At 36.4% G+C, this 21,435-nt stretch overlaps 2 gene segments (V, D, J or C); both read left to right on the forward strand.

Moving 5' to 3' along the window:
* LOC113093011 (Ig heavy chain V region 914-like) overlaps positions 1 to 16,723 on the forward strand; it is a 28,843-nt gene extending 12,120 nt beyond the window's left edge. The window contains 1 exon segment of the V gene segment in view: positions 16,397 to 16,723. Coding sequence covers positions 16,397 to 16,704 — 308 coding nt within the window.
* LOC113093010 (Ig heavy chain V region 914-like) lies at positions 11,839 to 12,387 on the forward strand. The segment is given in 2 exon segments: positions 11,839 to 11,948; positions 12,032 to 12,387. Coding segments are annotated over 2 exon segments (372 nt in total).
* Positions 16,724 to 21,435: the final 4,712 nt, after the last annotated feature.

A 21,435-nucleotide genomic window follows, 5' to 3' on the forward strand; every position in this document is an offset into this window, starting at 1 on the left:
AGTAAAATAAGGATGTTTTTTTTTGTAGATGTTGAAAGCAAGGGACATGGGAGAGCATCATTCTTTTGAGATTTTATGTAAGTTATTTTTAGAAAATAAATGTTTCTGTTGTCTCCTGCCGGTTTACTTCTCATTTTGATGCAACAACAGTGTGATTAAGTGCTCATTTTATTAAAACCATTGATGTCTGTGTTGTTCATTGCAGAACTCAAACCAAATTTGGAGTTGTTTGATTTGGAGAGTCATCATTCTTGGGCTTCATTCTTAAAGTTCACACAAAAATCATTTACTTGCTCTCGTGTCATTCCAAACCTATACGACTTTTGTCTGTCTTTACAACACAAAGGAATATATTTTTGATTTTCACATTTTTTTGTTAATATATTTATAGTATAGATAATCAGGATTTTCAAGCCTCGTAAATAGAGAGTTATTGTAGAAGTAATCCATTCCGATATTTATTTATGAATAAATCTTAAATTATATGATAGCAAACATGTATGTTCAAAATTAAATACTGTTCTCCCAGACTAGCAATGGAGGACACAAATTAAGGGAATATTACAAATGTGTATTTGTATTCCAAAAATTAGCAGAATTTGTATGAGTCTGAAACAACATGTGAAGAGTAAATTATGACCCTTTTTATTTTTTGGTGAACTAAACCCTTTGAAGAGCATCCCTCCACGTACATGAACATTTGTGAGGTATGTGAATGTCATGTATGTTTTCATGTTTCAGTAAAGAAGCTTTCTCAAAGCAATATATTTATTCAAACAATATCTAATGCCCTCTCACTAGTGCTGCCATTATAGCATTTTAGAGCACTGTGGACAGAGAAATTAAACTTAAAACCAGTTATTTACTATTGTTAATACACCTCTATCTGAAAAAAGGATAGTTTAATTAAATGTTGACTTTTTCCAAATGTGTTTATCTTTTTAGGCCACTGATAAAGAGCAGGTGGTGACTGGGATGAATACTGGTCAAAGAAGAGAACGTCCTTTCCTCTAAACTGACACAGCAGTGGTTTTAAAGGAGGACACTGCTCTGGATGATGTAGAAGATGTCACATGCTGATGGGGCTTCATCATGACTACATCAGTTATTCTGAAGAGATCATGAAAAAATTGACAGTGATGCATGATCTGTATTCATGGAGTATGAAACAAACTGTAAGTGTATGATTTGTAAAAACCATTTTAAATGCTTGTTCTGTGCTGTTTAGTAGAAGAGGTTACACTGTCATTCATAATCATGCTCACATTCTTTTACACACATGTCTGTTAAATGTTATAATATCAATGTTAATGTTGTGGTTTATTTGTGTACTGTCATGCCAGAATAGTTGGTAAAGAACTAGGTAAAGAACTAAACTAATTGTACATTTATTGTTTAATAGTGTTTTCATATATATTTATATAATATTTAAAATTGAAATTTGATTTGATCTTAAGTTTATATTCAACAAATATTCAATGCTTTATTTATGGTCTCTGTAGCTGTTAATGCCATACTTTTCTGCATTTCTTCTAACATGCATGTTACTTTTTGACTTTTCTCTTGTTTTTAATAAATATTTTCCTTTTGATAATTATTATTTGTGTGTAAAAGTGATTTCTAAAATGAAAAAAAAAAATAAATAAAAAATTGTAGGTTTAATGCCTAGCTCAATTTGTGTTCATTTTAGCATGGCAATACAGTGTTTCCCCCATCCTTACACTCAATTCATGGCGGCACTCCGCGAGTTCATCTTCTGCCAGCAGGAGGCGCTAAGAGCGGGAGAGGTAAGGGTTTCTCCGGTAACGGCTGCAAAGCAGCGCTGAGCTCACAAACACTGCCTTATCAAGTATTACATGCAAAATGAAATCGAACATTTTCTAAATACAGTCAGTTTTCTTCTGAAAATCAGTGATAAAAAAAAAAAAAAAAACTCCCGCTCTGATTTTTGAAACCCTGCAATGTAGCAATTTGAAACCATAAAAAAAAAAAAAAAAAAAAAAAAAAAAAAACATGCTGGGTTAAACGTTATAACCCAACTGGTTGGGTTAAAAGAACCCATCATTGAGTTTGTCCCTTTTTGACCCAGCACTGGTTTGCCAAAATAACCCAAATTGAGTTGTTTTCAACCCAGCAGTTTTTAGAGTGTATATCTTACCAAAGTAATTTATTAGCAAGACTAATAAAAACATTAAAAACTATACTATCACTGAAGCAACATACATTTATTGAGACCAAGGGAGTGTCAAAAAAACAAAATAAATAAAAAAGAGAGAGAGACACATATTTACTGATGTGTGACCCTCAGGAAACACCTGCGTTTCGTTATTGTCTCTAAAAAATAAGTGAATATGCATGTATAGTTTCATAAGATTTATTTGCATTCTGTAACTACAGCGCATATAGAAACCACTAAAATAAATTATGCTAAGGCTAATAACATGCTCATTCAAACATAAATAGAAGACATACAATCATGAAATTGTTACGTCCTTATGTCTTCACAGCAAGTGATATCAGAAGCAAATTATGTGACCTTGATGACTATAATATCATTTTAGGAAAGGTTTCTAATCCAAATTTTACTTATGAAGAGAAGAACCATCCAGCTTTCTCATTTACCTTTAATGAACAAATCAGTGCAGCAAAACCCAGAAACAAACAGTTGGAAAACATGATGTTGAACACAGAGCAGCACATGTAATCTTTTCCTTTCAATTTTACCCTCACATAGACGACTTCAGGTAAAACTACTCCATTATCTGCCTGTGAGAAATTGTTCATTTCAACTGCCACAGTTTCCCTGCCAGAATCCTGAGAGGGATTCTCATACATGTGTTGATGTTGCATTATGTTCACAAATATTAATCAGCAAGTCATTCATACGCTGCTGCTTCTGTTGTGTGTTACTGCATGTTTCTGTTCTTTTATGTTGTCCTGAATGTGTGCTGTCAGTTTCCATTAACTTGACCTTTGTGGTGTGAAAACTGTGTGAACTACTTGCATTGCCCTTTTATTAACTGCAGCCACAATACCATACAAAAGTAGAGCTGGTAGTTTTATATGATAACATACACAAGGTTAGATTAGATGTTTAAATTAAGCATTGGAACACATTGTTTATTCCACAGACTGAGCTATTTCTGTGATAAAATTTCCACTGAGGGAACCAACATAGGCCTACCTAATAAAAAAAAAAAAAAAAAAAAAAAAAAAAAATTTCTAAAAAATGATGGAAGATTAATGATAGATGTTAAAAATATATAAATAATTACCAGATGTGATTAATTTAAGTGATACCTAATGAGCAAGCTGTTGTTTGTGATAATTATTTGCTTCACAATGACAATGTTGATATTCAGACCAACAGCACTATTGCAAGTGTGAACAGCAGTTCAGTAAACACATCATTAATTATTACTTACACTTCAGAGGCCTGTTACTTTGTCTGTTTTTGTACCACCAACCAATGTATTTGCGTCTCTGAGCAACACACAATGGAGATTTTTTTCTGAATGGATGTGTTTTCAGCTTTATTTTATTTGTTTATTTTTATGAGTCTTTAATGTTAGTGCCATCACCATCACAAAGATATCCGAGCCATTCCAGTGCTTTTCCAGTGAGTTGATGACTCCAATTAATGCAATAGCTTGATTGTGAAATCCTGCAGGAGATGGAGAATGATTCTTGAGGTTTCACAACCATAGATGAAGGTTGAGTGAACTCAACACAGAAAAAAAAAAAGAAAAAACCACCTGAAAAAATAACAATGAAAGGATGTGTTATTATTAGTTATGTTCAAAAGTTATGTTATCGGGGGTTTTTTGTTGTTGTTGTTGTGTACACAGGTAGAAAAAAAAAATGACAGATTGGAGGAGGAGTTCATGCAAAACTGTTGTGTATAATTCCCATAAGCTGCATTGTGCCATAAGCGTGTTCACTGACTATGATTCTTGTAGAAGAGCATAAATCAGCTATGACAACAATGATTAATTTACTCCTGTTATTATTATTTTTACACGGTCTGTAACTAATTCGTAATATTAATGATTTATCAATGCATACATTTAACTAGCTCACTATTGGGTTTTCGTCTTTATAGTTTTACATTTCGCTGACTTCTCAGTTTATTATATTTATCTCTTTTCCACAGATATTCATTGTCAGACCTTCACTCAGTCTGAAGCTGTGGTAAAGAGACCAGGTGAATCTTTTCGTCTGGTCTGTACTGCCTCTGGATTTACTTTCCGCAGCTACGAGGCAGCTGTAGTGAGACAGGCAGCTGGTAAAGGACTGGAATGGGTTTCAACTATCGGCACGTCCAGTTCTCCAATCTACTATTCCCAGTCAGTTCAGGGAAGGTTCACAGTGTCCAGAGATGATTCCAGCAGTCAACTGTATCTACAGATGAACAGCCTCAAGACTGAAGACACTGCTGTGTATTACTGCGCTAGAGATTCACAGTGAATGAGTTCAGTGTCAAAGCAATACAAAAACCACCTTCACTGTTGACTTCACTGATGCTCCAGATGTACTGTTCCTTTCCAAGAGGTGGCGCTCTTGTCAAGCTTTCGGACATCGCTCACTGAATGTTTGTTTTCTTGACCAAGAAACAGACAGTCCAATTTAGAAATTATAAAAAAAACAAAAGTATTTTTGAATAAGTTTGAGCAGCAGCCTTACTGTAGCTTCTTCCCAAATTATATTCTTGTGTTTGCATGTTGAAAGAAAGGAGAATGAACAGAATTAACAGTGCTCTCTTCCACGCTTAATACTCACAAGTGAGGTGCCCTTGAGCAAGGCACTGAATCCCCAATTGCTCCCAGGTGCTGCTGCAAGAATGACTACCCACTGCTCAGGGGGTGTGTGTTCACTACCCTCTGCAGTGTGGATGAAATAAATACAAAGCACAAATTCCTGCCATACTTTGCTATGCATTACTCACTTACTTACCTTAATATGTGTCACAGTACAGTATTGTTCAAAATAATAGCAGTACAATGTGACTAACCAGAATAATCAAGGTTTTTCGTATATTTTTTTATTGCTACGTGGCAAACAAGTTACCAGTAGGTTCAGTAGATTCTCAGAAAACAAATGAGACCCAGCATTCATGATATGCACGCTCTTAAGGCTGTGCAATTGGGCAATTCGTTGAATTAGTTGAAAGGGGTGTGTTCAAAAAAATAGCAGTGTGGCATTCAATCACTGAGGTCATCAATTTTGTGAAGAAACAGGTGTGAATCAGGTGGCCCCTATTTAAGGATGAAGCCAACACTTGTTGAACATGCATTTGAAAGCTGAGGAAAATGGGTCGTTCAAGACATTGTTCAGAAGAACAGCGTACTTTGATTAAAAAGTTGATTAGAGAGGGGAAAACCTATAAAGAGGTGCAAAAAATGATAGGCTGTTCAGCTAAAATGATCTCCAATGCCTTAAAATGGAGAGCAAAACCAGAGAGACGTGGAAGAAAACGGAAGACAACCATCAAAATGGATAGAAGAATAACCAGAATGGCAAAGGCTCAGCCAATGATCACCTCCAGGATGATCAAAGACAGTCTGGAGTTACCTGTAAGTACTGTGACAGTTAGAAGACGTCTGTGTGAAGCTAATCTATTTTCAAGAATCCCCCGCAAGTCCCTCTGTTAAAAAAAAGGCATGTGCAGAAGAGGTTACAATTTGCCAAAGAACACATCAACTGGCCTAAAGAGAAATGGAGGAACATTTTGTGGACTGATGAGAGTAAAATTGTTCTTTTTGGGTCCAAGGGCCACAGGCAGTTTGTGAGACGACCCCCAAACTCTGAATTCAAGCCACAGTACACAGTGAAGACAGTGAAGCATGGAGGTGCAAGCATCATGATATGGGCATGTTTCTCCTACTATGGTGTTGGGTCTATTTATCGCATACCAGGGATCATGGATCAGTTTGCATATGTTAAAATACTTGAAGAGGTCATGTTGCCCTATGCTGAAGAGGACATGCCCTTGAAATGGTTGTTTCAACAAGACAATGACCCAAAACACACTAGTAAACGGGCAAAGTCTTGGTTCCAAACCAACAAAATTAATGTTATGGAGTGGCCAGACCAATCTCCAGACCTTAATCCAATTGAGAACTTGTGGGGTGATATCAAAAATGCTGTTTCCGAAGCAAAACCAAGAAATGTGAATGAATTGTGGAATGTTGTTAAAGAATCATGGAGTGGAATAACAGCTGAGAGGTGCCACAAGTTGGTTGACTCCATGCCACACAGATGTCAAGCAGTTTTAAAAAACTGTGGTCATACAACTAAATATTAGTTTAGTGATTCACAGGATTGCTAAATCCCAGAAAAAAAAAATGTTTGTACAAAATAGTTTTGAGTTTGTACAGTCAAAGGTAGACACTGCTATTATTTTGAACACACCCCTTTCAACTAATTGCCCAATTGCACAGCCTTAAGAGCGTGCATATCATGAATGCTGGGTCTTGTTTGTTTTCTGACAATCTACTGAACCTACTGGTAACTTGTTTGCCACGTAGCAATAAAAAATATACTAAAAACCTTGATTATTCTGGTTAGTCACATTGTACTGCTATTATTTTGAACAAGACTGTATATATTACATTTAAGTCAGTTCATTTTAAGAATTTATAATAATAATAATAATAATAATAATAAAATCCATGAGAGAAATGTGAGAAGTAGTGCTGCTTTGAGATCTCTGAATTTCTCATGTGTCAGATTTCTATAATAATATTTTTCACCTTTAATTCTTAATAAAATAGATTTCAAAAAGAAACAAACAGTAGATATTTAATGGGTTTTAATCACTCTTTTACAATAAGCAAAAACTTCAGTTTTGTCACTTAAATTTAGGAATATTTTCATTTGTACAGTTGTCATTTGAACACATAACTGACATATCGCCCCTCCCAGAAAGGTGCATCCTCGCTCTGACAAACAGTCCTTCAGAGGAGGGAGGGTGGGGGCAGGCGAGGGGCAAGCAATGAGAAAGGGCTATTATTCATAAGGCCAGGGTGGAGTAGATGGAAGGAGGAGTCAGGGTGGGTCCCGGAGCAGGAGGAGCCAGGACAAAGCAATACAAAAACCACTTCTTCATACCTATGTTGCAGATGCTGAAAAACTTAATCTAGTGTTTATAAAAGTATTTTCTAGTTATTGAAACTCATCAAATGTGCTAATATACAGAGCATGATTCCTGAGGCGTTTCAACATTTATATCATACTGTTTGTTTGCGTGTTCCAGACTGACTGTCAGCATTGGTGCTCCAGAATTATGTAATACTTCCTGCAGGTTACATAGTTTCGCCAGTAGGTGGCGACAAGTTACAAGTCTTTATGAACCATTGGATGAGTCATTCAAAAACGGAATAATTTCAGCAACAAAACAGCCAGAGGTGGGACAAAGTAATTGTTATGCAAGTCACAAATAAGTCTCAAGTTTTTGCCCTCGAGTCCCAAGTCAAGTCAAGTCAAAGATGAGGCAAGTCCCGAGTCGAGTCAAAAGTCAAAGCCAACAAGTCTCAAGTCGAGTCCAAAGTCCTACCATTTTAGTTTCGAGTCATTTCATAAGTCCTCTACCACAGAAATCAAATTTATACAAATCATGTATGTCTGTAAGACTTGTATTTTGTATTTATTTAAACCTCTTTTTATACAATGACATTAATCAAATACAGTAATTTCACAAAAAAAAAAATGCTTGTATTTCAACAGCATATTGCACTAGAAGAATGGCCTGTTTTTGTCTTTTGTGTGTTGGAGAGACTGAGATATACATTTGTGTTTATCCGACCAGCAGCGAGGTAGAAATGGTACTTTAAAATGGACATTGACATGATGTTGGCGAGGTTTTCCATCTGAGTGTGCTACACTCATGTACCTCATAATTCGGGTTCAAAAATCCCTATTTTTGTTAGCATGAACCAGCAAGGGAGACGTGCGTTTCCTGTCTCATTGATACAGTACTCTACATCCGATAAGGTGCTTAGCATTCATTCAAAACGTACCTTTCTTTGTGCATCTTCAGGCATTACCAGGGACCCAAAGGAAGAGAGGGCCCTTGAAAAGTCTGGAATATATATTTTAAGGGACTTAGGACTGCATTAGGACTGCCTATGCATAGGGCCCAGGATCTTGTGCAGCGCCCCTGACTTCAGGTGTCGAACAAAGTTGGACGTTGTGGCAGCTCCGTCTGTAATCTTCGACCAGCATGTTTTGCAAATTGCAACTCGGTTTTTGTCAACTACCTCGTAATTTTTATAGCCAAACGAAACTATCTTTGGTGTCATTTTGCCAAATGGCGCATTGTTGCTTGTTGCGCTTCAGTGGTTGTCTTGCAATGTGCCTGCTTAGATGCTGTCGAATCAAACCAACGTAGGACTACAGTGATTGGATGTCGAGCAGGCATCGTGCGTGCTCTCTGCATGCATACAGGTGATGCACATTTTTTTCCACAGATGCAGATACACTGAGAGCGGTGCAGCCGTGTGAAATTTTTTTCCCCCAGGTTTTCATGGGAAGTAGCAAGTTTTCTCGAGTCAAAAGGCGCAAGTCCAGGTGAACTCATGAGTCATTGATGAGTCGAGTTGCAAGTCTTTGTACATTTTGTCGAGTCGAGTCTGAAGTCATCAAATTCATGACTCGAGTCTGATTTGAGTCCAAGTCCACGCCTACAACAAAGTAAATCTCATTAATGACAAAATGAAATAGTAAGTTACTCGGTATTAGCTTATTTATTAAACTTTTGTATGCAATTAAAAACACACTTTTTCCCCCCAAATAATGGCACGACCGTGATTACACATCTGTGGCCTAGTAGGAAACACAGTTCTGCTTAAATGTGTTGTAAAAGTTGTGCTCATGCTGTTTCATTACCAAGAGGTGTCTGTTGTGAAATATTTTAAATCTTTCACTTTAGAATTTTGTGTTGATAATCATCAAATTATAAGTCCTAGATTATACAATAGATATATGAAGATGTTCATTCACTTTTATTTTACAAATTGCTATTGCAGTGTTTAAAATAAACAAAAATACTATTAATTTAAAAAAAATCATAAAAAATAGGCTACGAAAAAAAAAAACATGCATGTATCTTGAACGACCAATAAGAATCTCTTTTACTCATTTACTCCTTTATATATATATATATGTGTGTGTGTGTGTGTGTGTGTGTGTGTTTGTGTGTGCGTGTGTGTGTGTGTGTGTGTTTTGTCTATTCCTGTTGCTCTCTCTTGTTGTCTTTGTGTCTTGTGTTAGTCTTTGTCACATCCTGTTCCTCCCTGGCTACTGTTCTAAGGAGTGAGTCGTCCGACTGGTGCAGCTTCAGTTGCAGCTCTTACTATCAAACCTCTGGTTCTTCAAGCTGCTACTGCATCTGCTGTGTTGTCATTGTCTGCTGCTGCTCCATCTCCTCCACTCTACAGCCTGACTTTGCCCAAGTCTGTCATCTTGTTCTCCTATTGACTGCCCTGTCCTACTGTTAAGATTATCCTCAATCACCAGCATCATGATTGTGCCTCATCTAGTCAATAAAGATCAATCCCGTAATTGTTCTACACCTGGGGCTTTCTCTTGTAAACTGCTGTGACAAAATCTTGACGTCAAAATTTTATCTGAATATTAAGAATATATTTATTGTACTGTACATCTATCATAATTTGACACCTTAAAGAAAAGTGGTGTCCTCTCATTATTTATGTATTAATTAATTTATTGTCATTGTGTGTACAGACTGATGTTGTCCATTTTCTTTAGAAAGCAATTGTTCCAGACACTAAATTAAATAAAGATTAAATGGCAAAAGCACTGAAGTTTATTATCTCAGAAAACAAAATTTATTTATGCAAATTCTCTGTTTGCTCCATGTACTAAAGTGAAGTGTGTCTGTGGCACGGAAGGAGAAATTAATATTTTTAATCATGATCTTCTCATCAGCTCTGCTTCTGCTGGCAGCAGCTGCATCCTGTGAGCTTCACTGATTCCTCATTTAAACTATAAAGCATTTATCTAAGCTTCATAACTGTTAACAGAAGTCAAAGCATAACTTATAACACATTCTTTCATTGTTATTTTCAGGTGGTGTTTTCTGTGTTGAGCTCACTCAACCTTCATCTATGGTTGTGAAACCTCAAGAATCATTCTCCATCTCCTGCAGGATTTCAGAATCAAGCTATTGCATTAATTGGATCCGTCAACCCACTGGAAAAGCACTGGAATGGCTTGGATATCTTTGTAGTGGTGGTAGCACTGAAACTACAGACTCAGTCAAAAACAAGATCAGTTTCACCCAGGACACGTCCAAAAACACAGTGTTTCTACAGGGGAAGAATTTTGAGACTGAGGACTCAGCCGTGTATTACTGTGCAAGATACACACAGTGACTAAACAAGCCACCGCTCTGTACAAAAAAAGTTTAAACACATTAAACAAATGAACATCAGCTCAACTGGTTTTATTCAACTCAATATTAACATGACTATACCAACAAAAGTTATTTTTGTGGTCAAGATCAGGTATAAATAATTATTAAAGTTAACAACTACACATATTCACTCATTACAGTGTATTATACAATTCCACTTATAAACCATGTCTTATCTGTATGAGTGCAGTGAGATTGTGAGAAGTTTTTATCATTTTTGAGCATTATTAAACAGTTTTCCAATGAAACATGATATATACTCTCAGTCTGTTCAGGGACGTTTCAGCATCTTCAGAGGCAACAGCAAATAAACAGATGTATCTGCAGATTAATAACATGAAGAATGAAGACACTGTTGTATATTATTGTGCAAGAAAACCACACTGACAAATACAACTACAGTACTATACAAAATCTGAATATAACAAGCAGCAAATTAAACTGCATACATGCTTTCATGACATCCTGTTGAGAAGTTCCCGTTGCATTTCCACTTGAAAACTGTTTGGTACAATTAACATTCCTGGCACAGGTAGCAGGTGACAGTAGAATTCCTGCAGTGATGCACTGACACATGATTGTTCAGAAGTAAGTATGAAACCAATATATTACTAATGTAATATTGTCAAAAATAAATATATGTATAGTCATGGGTGGAAGGAACACACGACAAGGAGAGCTCAAAATAAATACCACGGAGGGTGGATTTATTCACAACAATTGTGCCCAAGGTGAGGTAAACAATGCTGAGGTGAGTAAGTGCCCTTCGTCGTCGTGTCCAGTGTTTCGTGGTTCCGAGTGGCACTCATGGGGCTGGGGCCGTTATCTCCAGGACCAGAGTTAAAAAGTCATTGAAGCATCAGTTGATGTATCCGTTGCCAACTTTAATCCTGATTTCAATGAAGTACAGTAGAAAAACTAACCGTAACAACAACAACTGCCTGGAATCAGCATATCTCAATCCTTCATCCTCACATGCCTTTAGACGTGCCTCAAAATGTCACATCAAAGCATCAGTCTATCAGCAACAGCTGTCCACAGACTTCATATCAGCTATCACAACTAATAAAACACCAATCATAAAAAATACAACATTTACTCCACCCACAACAATAATACATTATACAGACTGAAATATCCACTATCATTAGTAATAACGATAAAAAATATATAACAATGAAAAAATTATAATATTGCTGAGAAATGCAAAAATTCAGATTCAAAGACAACAAGGTATGAATATAGTTACAGATAAATCATAATTTAATCAAAACTATTTTAATACATTTTCCCAGTTCCAGTGTTTCCACACATGTTGTGTTTGTAAAACAGATACAGTGTATGCAAATGTCATGATTTAGTCAGAGTCACTCAATCTCTCAAAGGACTGTCTTATAAACTGGATCCTCAGTCAGTGTTTGTGTTCTGCTGCAGTGCAGTTTCTTTTCCTTTGACAGTTTTTGGCTGATAATGGAAATGTTACAGTATGGAGTTCTGCTGATGATTATGTCAGGTGAGAATGATTTCACTTTTCCAGATTGTTGTCACTTATTTTTTTTCTATACCATCTAACATGATTTTTTGCATGTTTTTCAGCTGTTAGTGGTCAGTCTTTGACCTCCTCAGATTCTGTGGTGAAAAAGCCTGGAGAATCAGTGACTCTGTCCTGCACTGCTTCTGGATTCTCAATGAGCAGCTACTGGATGGGCTGGATCCGTCAGAAACCAGGGAAAGCACTGGAGTGGATTGGACAGATATCTGGCTCAACTGTGTATTATGCTCAGTCTTTACAGGGACAGTTCTCCATCACCACAGACACCAGCAAAAACATGCTGCATTTAGAGGTGAAAAGCCTGAAGACTGAAGACACAGCTGTTTATTACTGTGCACGAGAGTCACGGTTACTCAAAAGACTGCAGGACTGAACAAAAACTATTCATGCATCAGATCACTGAAACAACTGCAAACTTCCCCACAATTGAACAAATTTATACTTGTTTATAAATTTATTAAAAAAAAAAAAAAAAATCTTCCTCATAAGCAGATTCTCAAATAAATTAGTGAATAAGGTCTGGATTAATTAAGGTACATCATAAAAATAGATTCAGAGTATGCAGGGTTGATTAATCAGCAAAGATACAAAACTTGTACAGTTGTCATACATGATATTATGAAACAAAAATATATGGGAATATAGCAGAAAATATAATGCGTTATATTTTAAATAACACATTTGTTTATAAAGCACTGCTGCTTCTATTTTTCAGTTCCCTGCAGTTTGCAGTTGTACTATATATGACTATATTTTGATACATAACACATCACAATAAAGACAAAAAACTGCACTACATTTTTATATGCAATAGCTTTATTGAAACAATTAATTTGTGTATTAATTCTTCATGAGTTAATGCTTGATAGGTGAAAACTAAACTTTTACCAGACATTTTTCATGTTTAAATACTCAATAGACAGAAAAGACAAAGGACATATTTACATGTATATGTACATATGTACATAACGTGAACATATATAGGATAAAACAGTTTAATTATTTATTCACGCACACAGTACTACATTTTATTACTTGTACATCTAAATAATTGTGTTGCTGAATATAAAATTACAAAAATTATAATACACAAGTAAACTATCACATATTTTCAATATTTGAATTATGTATTTATTTATCCAGGATCAGCATGATTTCACAACAAGAAGTTCATCAACAACAACAACCTGATATTGGAAAAGTGCTGATCTGTGTTTGCTGTTCTACTACAACTCATTTAAGCTCTACAGCTTTATTAAAGACCTTTACCTACTTTCTCATGAACAAAACACAATGGCATGTCTGTTTGATGGAACTGAGGGGATGTACACACATGCCTGCTGCAAAAATGTTACATTTATTTACTGGAGTACAATATTATTTGCATATCAAGATAGCTGATACAATTGACCATACAATGAACCTCAATAGTCTCAAGCTCCAGTGATTCCACTATTCGGGGGTTCGATGCAAATGAACTGATGTCTGTTTCATATTTAAACAGCTACACTGTGGAGTGCAGGACTCATCATCATCATTCAGCCTTCATAAACCATGTTCACTTCATTTCTCTTGCTGTTGCTGGCTGCTGTGTCTTGTAAGTGAATCCCCTGAATAAACAAACAGTTTTCAGTGTAAATATTAATATTCATACATCTAAATGTTGTGTTTATCCACAGGTGTTGACTGTCAGGTTGTGCTCACACAGTCTGAACAGTCAGTAGTTGTGTCTCCAGGTGCTTCCTACAAACTGACGTGTGCCTGCAGTGGGTTTACTGTTAGTAGCACTAACATGCACTGGATCCGTCAGGCACCTGGAAAAGGACTGGAATGGATCATTTATTATTATTCAGATGCTTATAAGAACTCAGCTCAGTCAGTTCAGGGCAGATTCACAGCATCTAAGGACAGCTCTAATATCTATCTGCACATGAGTCAGTTAAAGACTGAAGACACTGCAGTGTATTACTGTGCAAGAGACACAGTGGAAGCACAAATACAAGCACCTGTTCAAAACCTATTCATGAGAAATGGGGCGGACATGTTTGAGTTATGCAAGCTCTAAAGTAGCATAAGGCCAATCGGAGGTGTTTTAAATGTACAAAAAAAAAAAAAATCTTAATTATAAAACTTTTATTAATTTCACACTTGGTTTCCAGTAAATCTGTATCTCACTAGTCTGTTTTCTAGAGTAACCTATGTATTTGTATTTAATATTCAGTAATATTAATTTATCTTATAGAAATAAAGGACTGGACATTTTTTACAATACCATTTCTATACATAACTGCATTAACTCTACATGGGTACTGTCACAATGGAAGCCATTAAAAAAAGTAGTGCTAGGATTTATAGATTAATTAAACTATTAATCATGACCATACTATGACCATCCTGCAAAAGCAGCCTACCAGGCAGAAACATGTGACATAGTTTAACTCATTTCACCCCAAAAATGAGAACAAAACCAGTCTATGGTATTCATCAGGGAAGGAGAAAATGTAATAAACTAATAATAATAATAGTAAAAAAATTATTAAACACAAACAACCAGACAAACACTTCCCTGCCGAGCTAGAAACTGATTGCTGAAAATGATCAGATCACAATAGCAGTTATATTGCAAACATCCCCAAAATATAAAATATCACTTGTTTATTTTGGGTCTGAATTTCTTTGTATTATAAACCCTCAATATTTTACTCCTCGATATTTTGTCAGTGAAATTTGTGAACAAAAACTGCTGCAAAATCAGAATTGCATGTTTAATAAGCATAATCATATTTACTCATGGTAAGTATAGGAATACATCTTTATGTATTCATCTTATTCATCTTTACATCTTTCTGAATTCTGATCTCCCACACCTGATCGTCATTCACTAATCACCAGCACCACAGTTCAAAAGTGCACAGAGCACACACACACACACACACACACACACACACACACACACACACACACACACACACACACACACACACACACACACACACACACACACACACACACACACACACACACACACACACACTGTCTGGTCTCCATTGGGGAAATGACTCATTACTCATACAAATCTAATTAACATGAACTATTATTCAGGTCTCCAGATCTCCTTCATCTCCTAGTGTTCCTGTGTTTGTGTGTTCTGACCATTATCTACCTGCTTCTCAATCCCCACCACCAGCTCCTCCACAATCTTTACATCTTCCCATGCTCTATAAGACCTGGTAACTGGACAGTTCATCCATCAATATCCTTGCTCATGCCTCTGCCACTTACCACATCTCTACAATAAACCTGTCTGTTTGATTCTAATTGTCTGTGTTCAGAGTCCATCTATTCGTTGCACTCTATACTTTCTTTATTAGTGACTGCTGTAGACAATGGTCTGACTTGAGTTTAAAGATCTGAGTCAGTCATCATCAAACCTGGGAACAATCATAAACTGACCTGTACCTTCTCTGGGATTGATGTTGGAGCTGCAGATATTTCATGGATAAGACAAGCTGAAGGAAAAGCGCTTGAGTGGATCTCATATATTTCTTCTCCAAGTGGCAGCAGCAAATATTACTTTAAAACTGTTGAAGGACGATTCACCATCTCCAGAGACAACGGTAAAATGCAGGTGTATCTACACATGACAAATCTGCAGACTGAAGACACTGCCGTTTATTACTGTGCTCGAAAAAAAACAGTAACACAAGAAGCTTCTGTGCAGTACATAAACTTAATGTGCTTTGGAGAAACTATACACTGTTCAGGCCAGACCTTATCAAAACAGTTCAGATGGTAAAATGGACCATCTCTCATTCTTCAATATTAAGAATAAAATATGAAGAAATTCTCAACCATCTCACCACAGTGCAAACCCAAAACATTCTACTCCAACTATGAATAAAGGAACCTCTATGTTTACCTTTGTGCATGAAACCGTGTAAATACTACATATTTTGAGGAAGAATTTATATGTTTTTTTTTTTTGTTTGTTTTTTGAGAAAACTGAATTTAGATTAAATAAAAACATATGCAATTAATGGGTAATATCTGTACCATAGCTTAGTAAATAAGAATTATCAAAGAATACATATAAAGGCAGACATGGTTACAGAGGTTAATAAGGACACAGAAATGCAAATGTACCTTTAGAGGGCACCCTATGCAAACCTACTTCTGTTTGTCTTCCTCAAAAGTCTCCAAGCTATTCATCTCCAGACATAAAACTTGTTTGTGACTCTGATGCATCAGCTCGCTCTTTTCATAACATGACAATGGATATTGTTTCAAAACTGGGTTTTATCTTCATGTTTGCTATCACAGAATGTAAGATTGTCTTGAAAACCTGTTGATAATCAGACTTATTCATGTGTTCTGTTGTAAATGTTAATGTTGAACTGTTTGTTTTTCAGTCTGTTGGTGTCAAACACTGACTGAGTCTGAGTCAGTGGTCATTAAACCTGGAGGATCTCACAGACTCATCTGTACATTCTCTGGATTTAGTAGTGACCCACACTTAGCTTGGATCAGACAGACTGCAGGAGGAGGTCTGGAGTGGCTGGCATACATCTCATCTGGTAGTAGTATATACTACTCTCAGTCTGTTCAGGGACGCTTCACCATCTCCAGAGACAACAGCAAGAAACAGATGTATCTGCAGATGAATAATATGAAGAATGAAGACACTGCTGTATATTATTGTGCAAGAGAGACACAGTGATGAAAACAGCTACAGCACTACACAAAATCTGAGAACAAACAACTCTTTATTCCATTTCGTATTCCTTAAACAATAATTTAGGGGAAAGAGTGATGTAACCCTTTACAATACATGTGCAATATAGATCATTCCAGCAGCACTCTTCCAACAAACATCCATAAACCTACTATCAGCTAACAGAACATAAAATAAAAATATTAACCAACACCAATATCATAGACAACTAAAAATGACAGATTTAAAGTAAGATCTAGCAGAAAGATTGTAATGAATGTCATACATTGATAATTCTAAACAGAGAAGTCATTGCTTGACACTTGAGTTTATAAGTACTGATCTTTTTCTTTTACGTCCAGAGTTGATGATGCTGACGTGTCCCTCCATCCTCCCCATCACCACCAGGTTAGTCCCTGTCCATCCATCAGAGGGTGGGCTCCGTCCCTGCCTTCATCTTCAGGCAGGTTCAGCCAAATCTGCATCCACAGGATTCAGACTAAGCTCAGGGCCTATGCCAAATAACTTTTCCAGACTTCATGAATCATTGTAGCTCGATACCATCTTTATAGAATTAATACCATGTAAACGTTCACCTGTCTTTTGGGTCTTTCTGGCAGAATGATAACGCTGAGCTCTGAGAAACTGCTGCTGTTGTTTTGAACTAAAGCATTGGTTTCTGATCCTTGTCCTGAAGAATCTCCAAGACCCCAACACGACGTGTTTTTGATTTCTCTCTTATCTGACACACATTTAAGGTATTTAAATCTCTACTGATGAGCAGCTGATTGAATATAGTCATAAAGTCATAAAGAAAATTGACATGTCTCATTTTCATCTAATTTTATGTGATTATAGGCTTATGTTGTCCATTTTCTGTAGAAATCAATTAATCCTGATATCAAATAAAATAAAGATTAAATTGTAAAAGCACTGAAGTTTCACATCTTTTCACTCTTTACAGTGTATTATTCAATCACTGATCAAATACATGCAACAGATACAGTTCATGAGTCTTTAAAAAGTAACTTTTTCTGACATGACATGACTTTGCATGACAAAACCTCGCCTTTATTGGTTTAATTAATTTTTTTTTAATCCATAACAATTGTTCGAATGTAATATTCAATAAATGTTTAAGCAAATATATATTTTTCTTTGGATTAACTTAATAGAAGATATTTACACTAAATGTGAATAACTTCAAGACATTTTTATATAAATCAAGATTATAAAATTGGTAATTTAATTAATTACCATTATTGGTAATAATTATCATAAGGACTACAGTCAGACAGATGTTTATGTCAATGCAAATCTCCACCGTTCTATCATGTAAACAGAAGCACACATGTACAATAAAAGCTTTTTTTTTTTACAGAGTCATAGCAGAGTGAAAATACAACAAGCATCGTGTACTGTATTTCACTAATACTGATTTTGGCAGCTGTACACAGAGTATTTTCAGCCCAACAATAAACATTTCTAGAAAATTCATTGTGGATCAGCCTCCTGTCATGTTAGTGAAACATTTACCATCTTCTGTAAGATCACTGGATATTCAGCCTCAGGTGGAGGCTACACAAACTGGATCAGATATTCAAATGGAAAACTGATAGAATGGACTGGATATTTATAGTTTCAGCAACAATGTTGTCACAGATTCTCTGAAAAATAAGCTCAGTTTCTCTTCTGAATCCTCCAGCAACACAGTTATTTTAACAGGCAAGAATTTCAACAATGATGCACTGTGCAACAAACTGCCACAAGACCTGCACAAAAATGAAACAATTTTTTTTCAATAAACAGTTCATTTTCATATTATAAAGTACTTATTTTCACAAAATAACCACATTATTGCAAAATCAAATAAAAAAATAAATAAATGCATTTCAAACACTGAATGAGTCAGGTGATGTTTTAGCCTTTGTTAATACTTTTTTTTTAATAAAATTCATCCACTAAATAGCATGTAAAAAAAAAAAAAAAAAAAAAAAACCTTACTAGATTTTGAACACAAATATATCAATGCAAACTCAACTGCCATATTTTCTATTTAAAACTAGTAAATGAGAGATTTATCTGAAGACGAGAGAAAATGCCATACACAGTGAGTGTTTTGTTTATTTTTTAAAGAGTTTAGGCAGCTTTCTTGTGTTATGTACTGTGATATGTAAAGATTTTTTGTCTCTCTGTTTAGGTGTTTACTCACAGGTTGTGCTCACACAGTCTGAACAGTCAGTAGTTGTGTCTCCAGGTGCTTCCTACAAACTGACCTGTGCCTGCAGTGGGTTTACTGTTAGTAGCACTAACATGCACTGGATCCGTCAGGCACCTGGAAAAGGACTGGAATGGATCTTACACTATTATACAGACTCTGACAAAGGCTCAGCTCAGTCAGTTCAAGGCAGATTCACAGCATCTAAGGACAGCTCTAATCTCTATCTGCACATGAGTCAGTTAAAGACTGAAGACACTGCAGTGTATTACTGTTCAAGAGATTCACTTTGCTTGCTTTCATACAGCTACCCTTACAAAAACCTGGGGGGGGGGGGGTGAAGGAGCAACATATCAGCAGTTGTGTTACTGATTGAGTCCTAATGAGAACAAATAATGTCTATATACATTCAAAGCAGTTAATTTCATATTAAAGATAGAATTCACCCCAAAATGACCATAAAGCAAACCACTGTATCTTTCCAAACTGAAGGAGAGGATTGAGTGGATGCTGCTAATCATATCCTTTCTTCAATATATATATATATATATATATTAAACCCCAAGATTGTTGTATGATTTAACTAAATAAGTAAAAAGCCATCTATATACGTATAGATAGATGCATGCTGCTTACACAGATATATATTTTCCCTTTTAGAAATGTTTAGAAGTAACAGACAGGAGCAAATGTGAGTGTATTCCTTCTCCTATGGTCACAAGGTCAGCTAAAAGGGTCAGGGGAGGCCCTTCCTCTACGTGTGCTGCGAGGGACAAAAAGAAATGTAGATATGAAGAATCCTGTTCTATACTGTATTTCTATTCCTCAAGATTAATGTCTATTATGTGTGTGTATCCAACCGTAGTGATAAGAGACTTGCCAGTGCTAGAGAACCTTGAATTGTAGATATGGGCTTTGTGTGTATGTGTGTGTGTCAGCACCTATGTTCTGTACAGAAGAATAGTTTCTGCTGACATTGCTGACATCTGGACCTGAGATGAGGTGTCTTCTTCACCCGTGCTGACGCCGGCTACAATCATTGGAGATATGCTGAAGATGTTTATGCCCATATGTGAAGATTGTCTAAGTTTATCTAGGTTTTGGAACCAATCAGATTGCTGCTGACCAGCACTTTGACGCAACTAATGTCTTCTGTCTGGAGTATAACTGTGGTTGATTTTGTATTGTACATGGTCGGCCTACAAACTCCATAGAGTATTGAAGCTGACTTCTGCTTATGAAACTGCAAAATATTTTCTTCAAGTAAAATTATTATTATTAATTGAACTCATCTCTGACTCCTGGTCTTCAGTGTGACAATACCTGGTCCTTGAGTTATAACTGTAAATTCCCCTAACAGTTTTATGGTGGAGGATGAGGGCAATCGTTCTTTGGTGACATCCCTGATCAATCATCAAAACCAAAGTAGGAAAGATTTTATATTTAATATTATTGGTTAGGGACTGTCTGTAAAGGACGGGGGTCAAGAGAGGGAAGAACGATAGACTCACTCAGACGTGAGGGGGTAGAAACCAGCTACGTTAAAAAAAGAGACGTAAAAATTTGTTCAGGGGACGACAAAAACCAACACAGTCTCACTCTCTACTCGTCAAATGTCTGACGCATGGTCAAGTGATCTGGCATCACTTTTTTGACACACTGGGTATACCTTTGGCGTTATTTTTCAACGTGCAGGTTAGTCCGATAGACTTCTATAGAACTCAGCAGCGTTTAAATTTGACGTCTTGGTTCAGCACACCGCAACGACACTGGATAAATAAAAATAAATAATAGGCTACAAAAAAAAAATTATATATGACAGAGATCGTTTTTATCTGGCCAAATTGTTTTTGAGGTTTAAATATTCTCGCAATCTGATATTAAAGTGGACTCTCTGCAAAGGCTTAACGCGTTCATCAGTGGTGAGTTTAACAACACTCAACTGTAGGTAAAACAGCATTCATCGGTGAGTTTGACCAAAGCAACGCTCAACTGCAGGGAAAACAGCATAAAAAGGTGAGTTTAACAACGCTCCAAGGCGCGTGCAAGTAAGCAGTTTAACCGTTTTCTTACAACCCATTTCGCTTATCGCTTATTCATAGTTCATCATCTCTATGAAATCACGTTCAAGAAGTCTCATTCAACACACATCGCGATACTTGCCATCAGTTTCCATGTGCCACAGGCTCGGTGAGTAGATATAATTACGCTCTTTTAATGCCTGTTATAAAATGTATTCCGTCTTCTTTATTAATCAGATTAGCGCCGTATTGTTTTCTCGCTGTATTATATCAGTCATCCGAGGCTGTCGTTGAGTTTCATTGCGTTTAACTAAATGAACACACCTGCTAACTAGTGTGATTAAACTCTATCGGTCACGTGACGTGCCATAGACTTTCAATATATTAGGTGTGTTCGACATCGGCTGCGGCTGGATGCAACCGATCGGCGAGAGTAGCTGCGTGCAGGTGGGGAGGAGCTGCAAACGGAGATATGAAGCCGGACACTTTGTGGCTCTC

Source organism: Carassius auratus, unplaced genomic scaffold, assembly GCF_003368295.1.
Source record: "Carassius auratus strain Wakin unplaced genomic scaffold, ASM336829v1 scaf_tig00214829, whole genome shotgun sequence".
Taxonomy (NCBI): domain Eukaryota; kingdom Metazoa; phylum Chordata; class Actinopteri; order Cypriniformes; family Cyprinidae; genus Carassius; species Carassius auratus.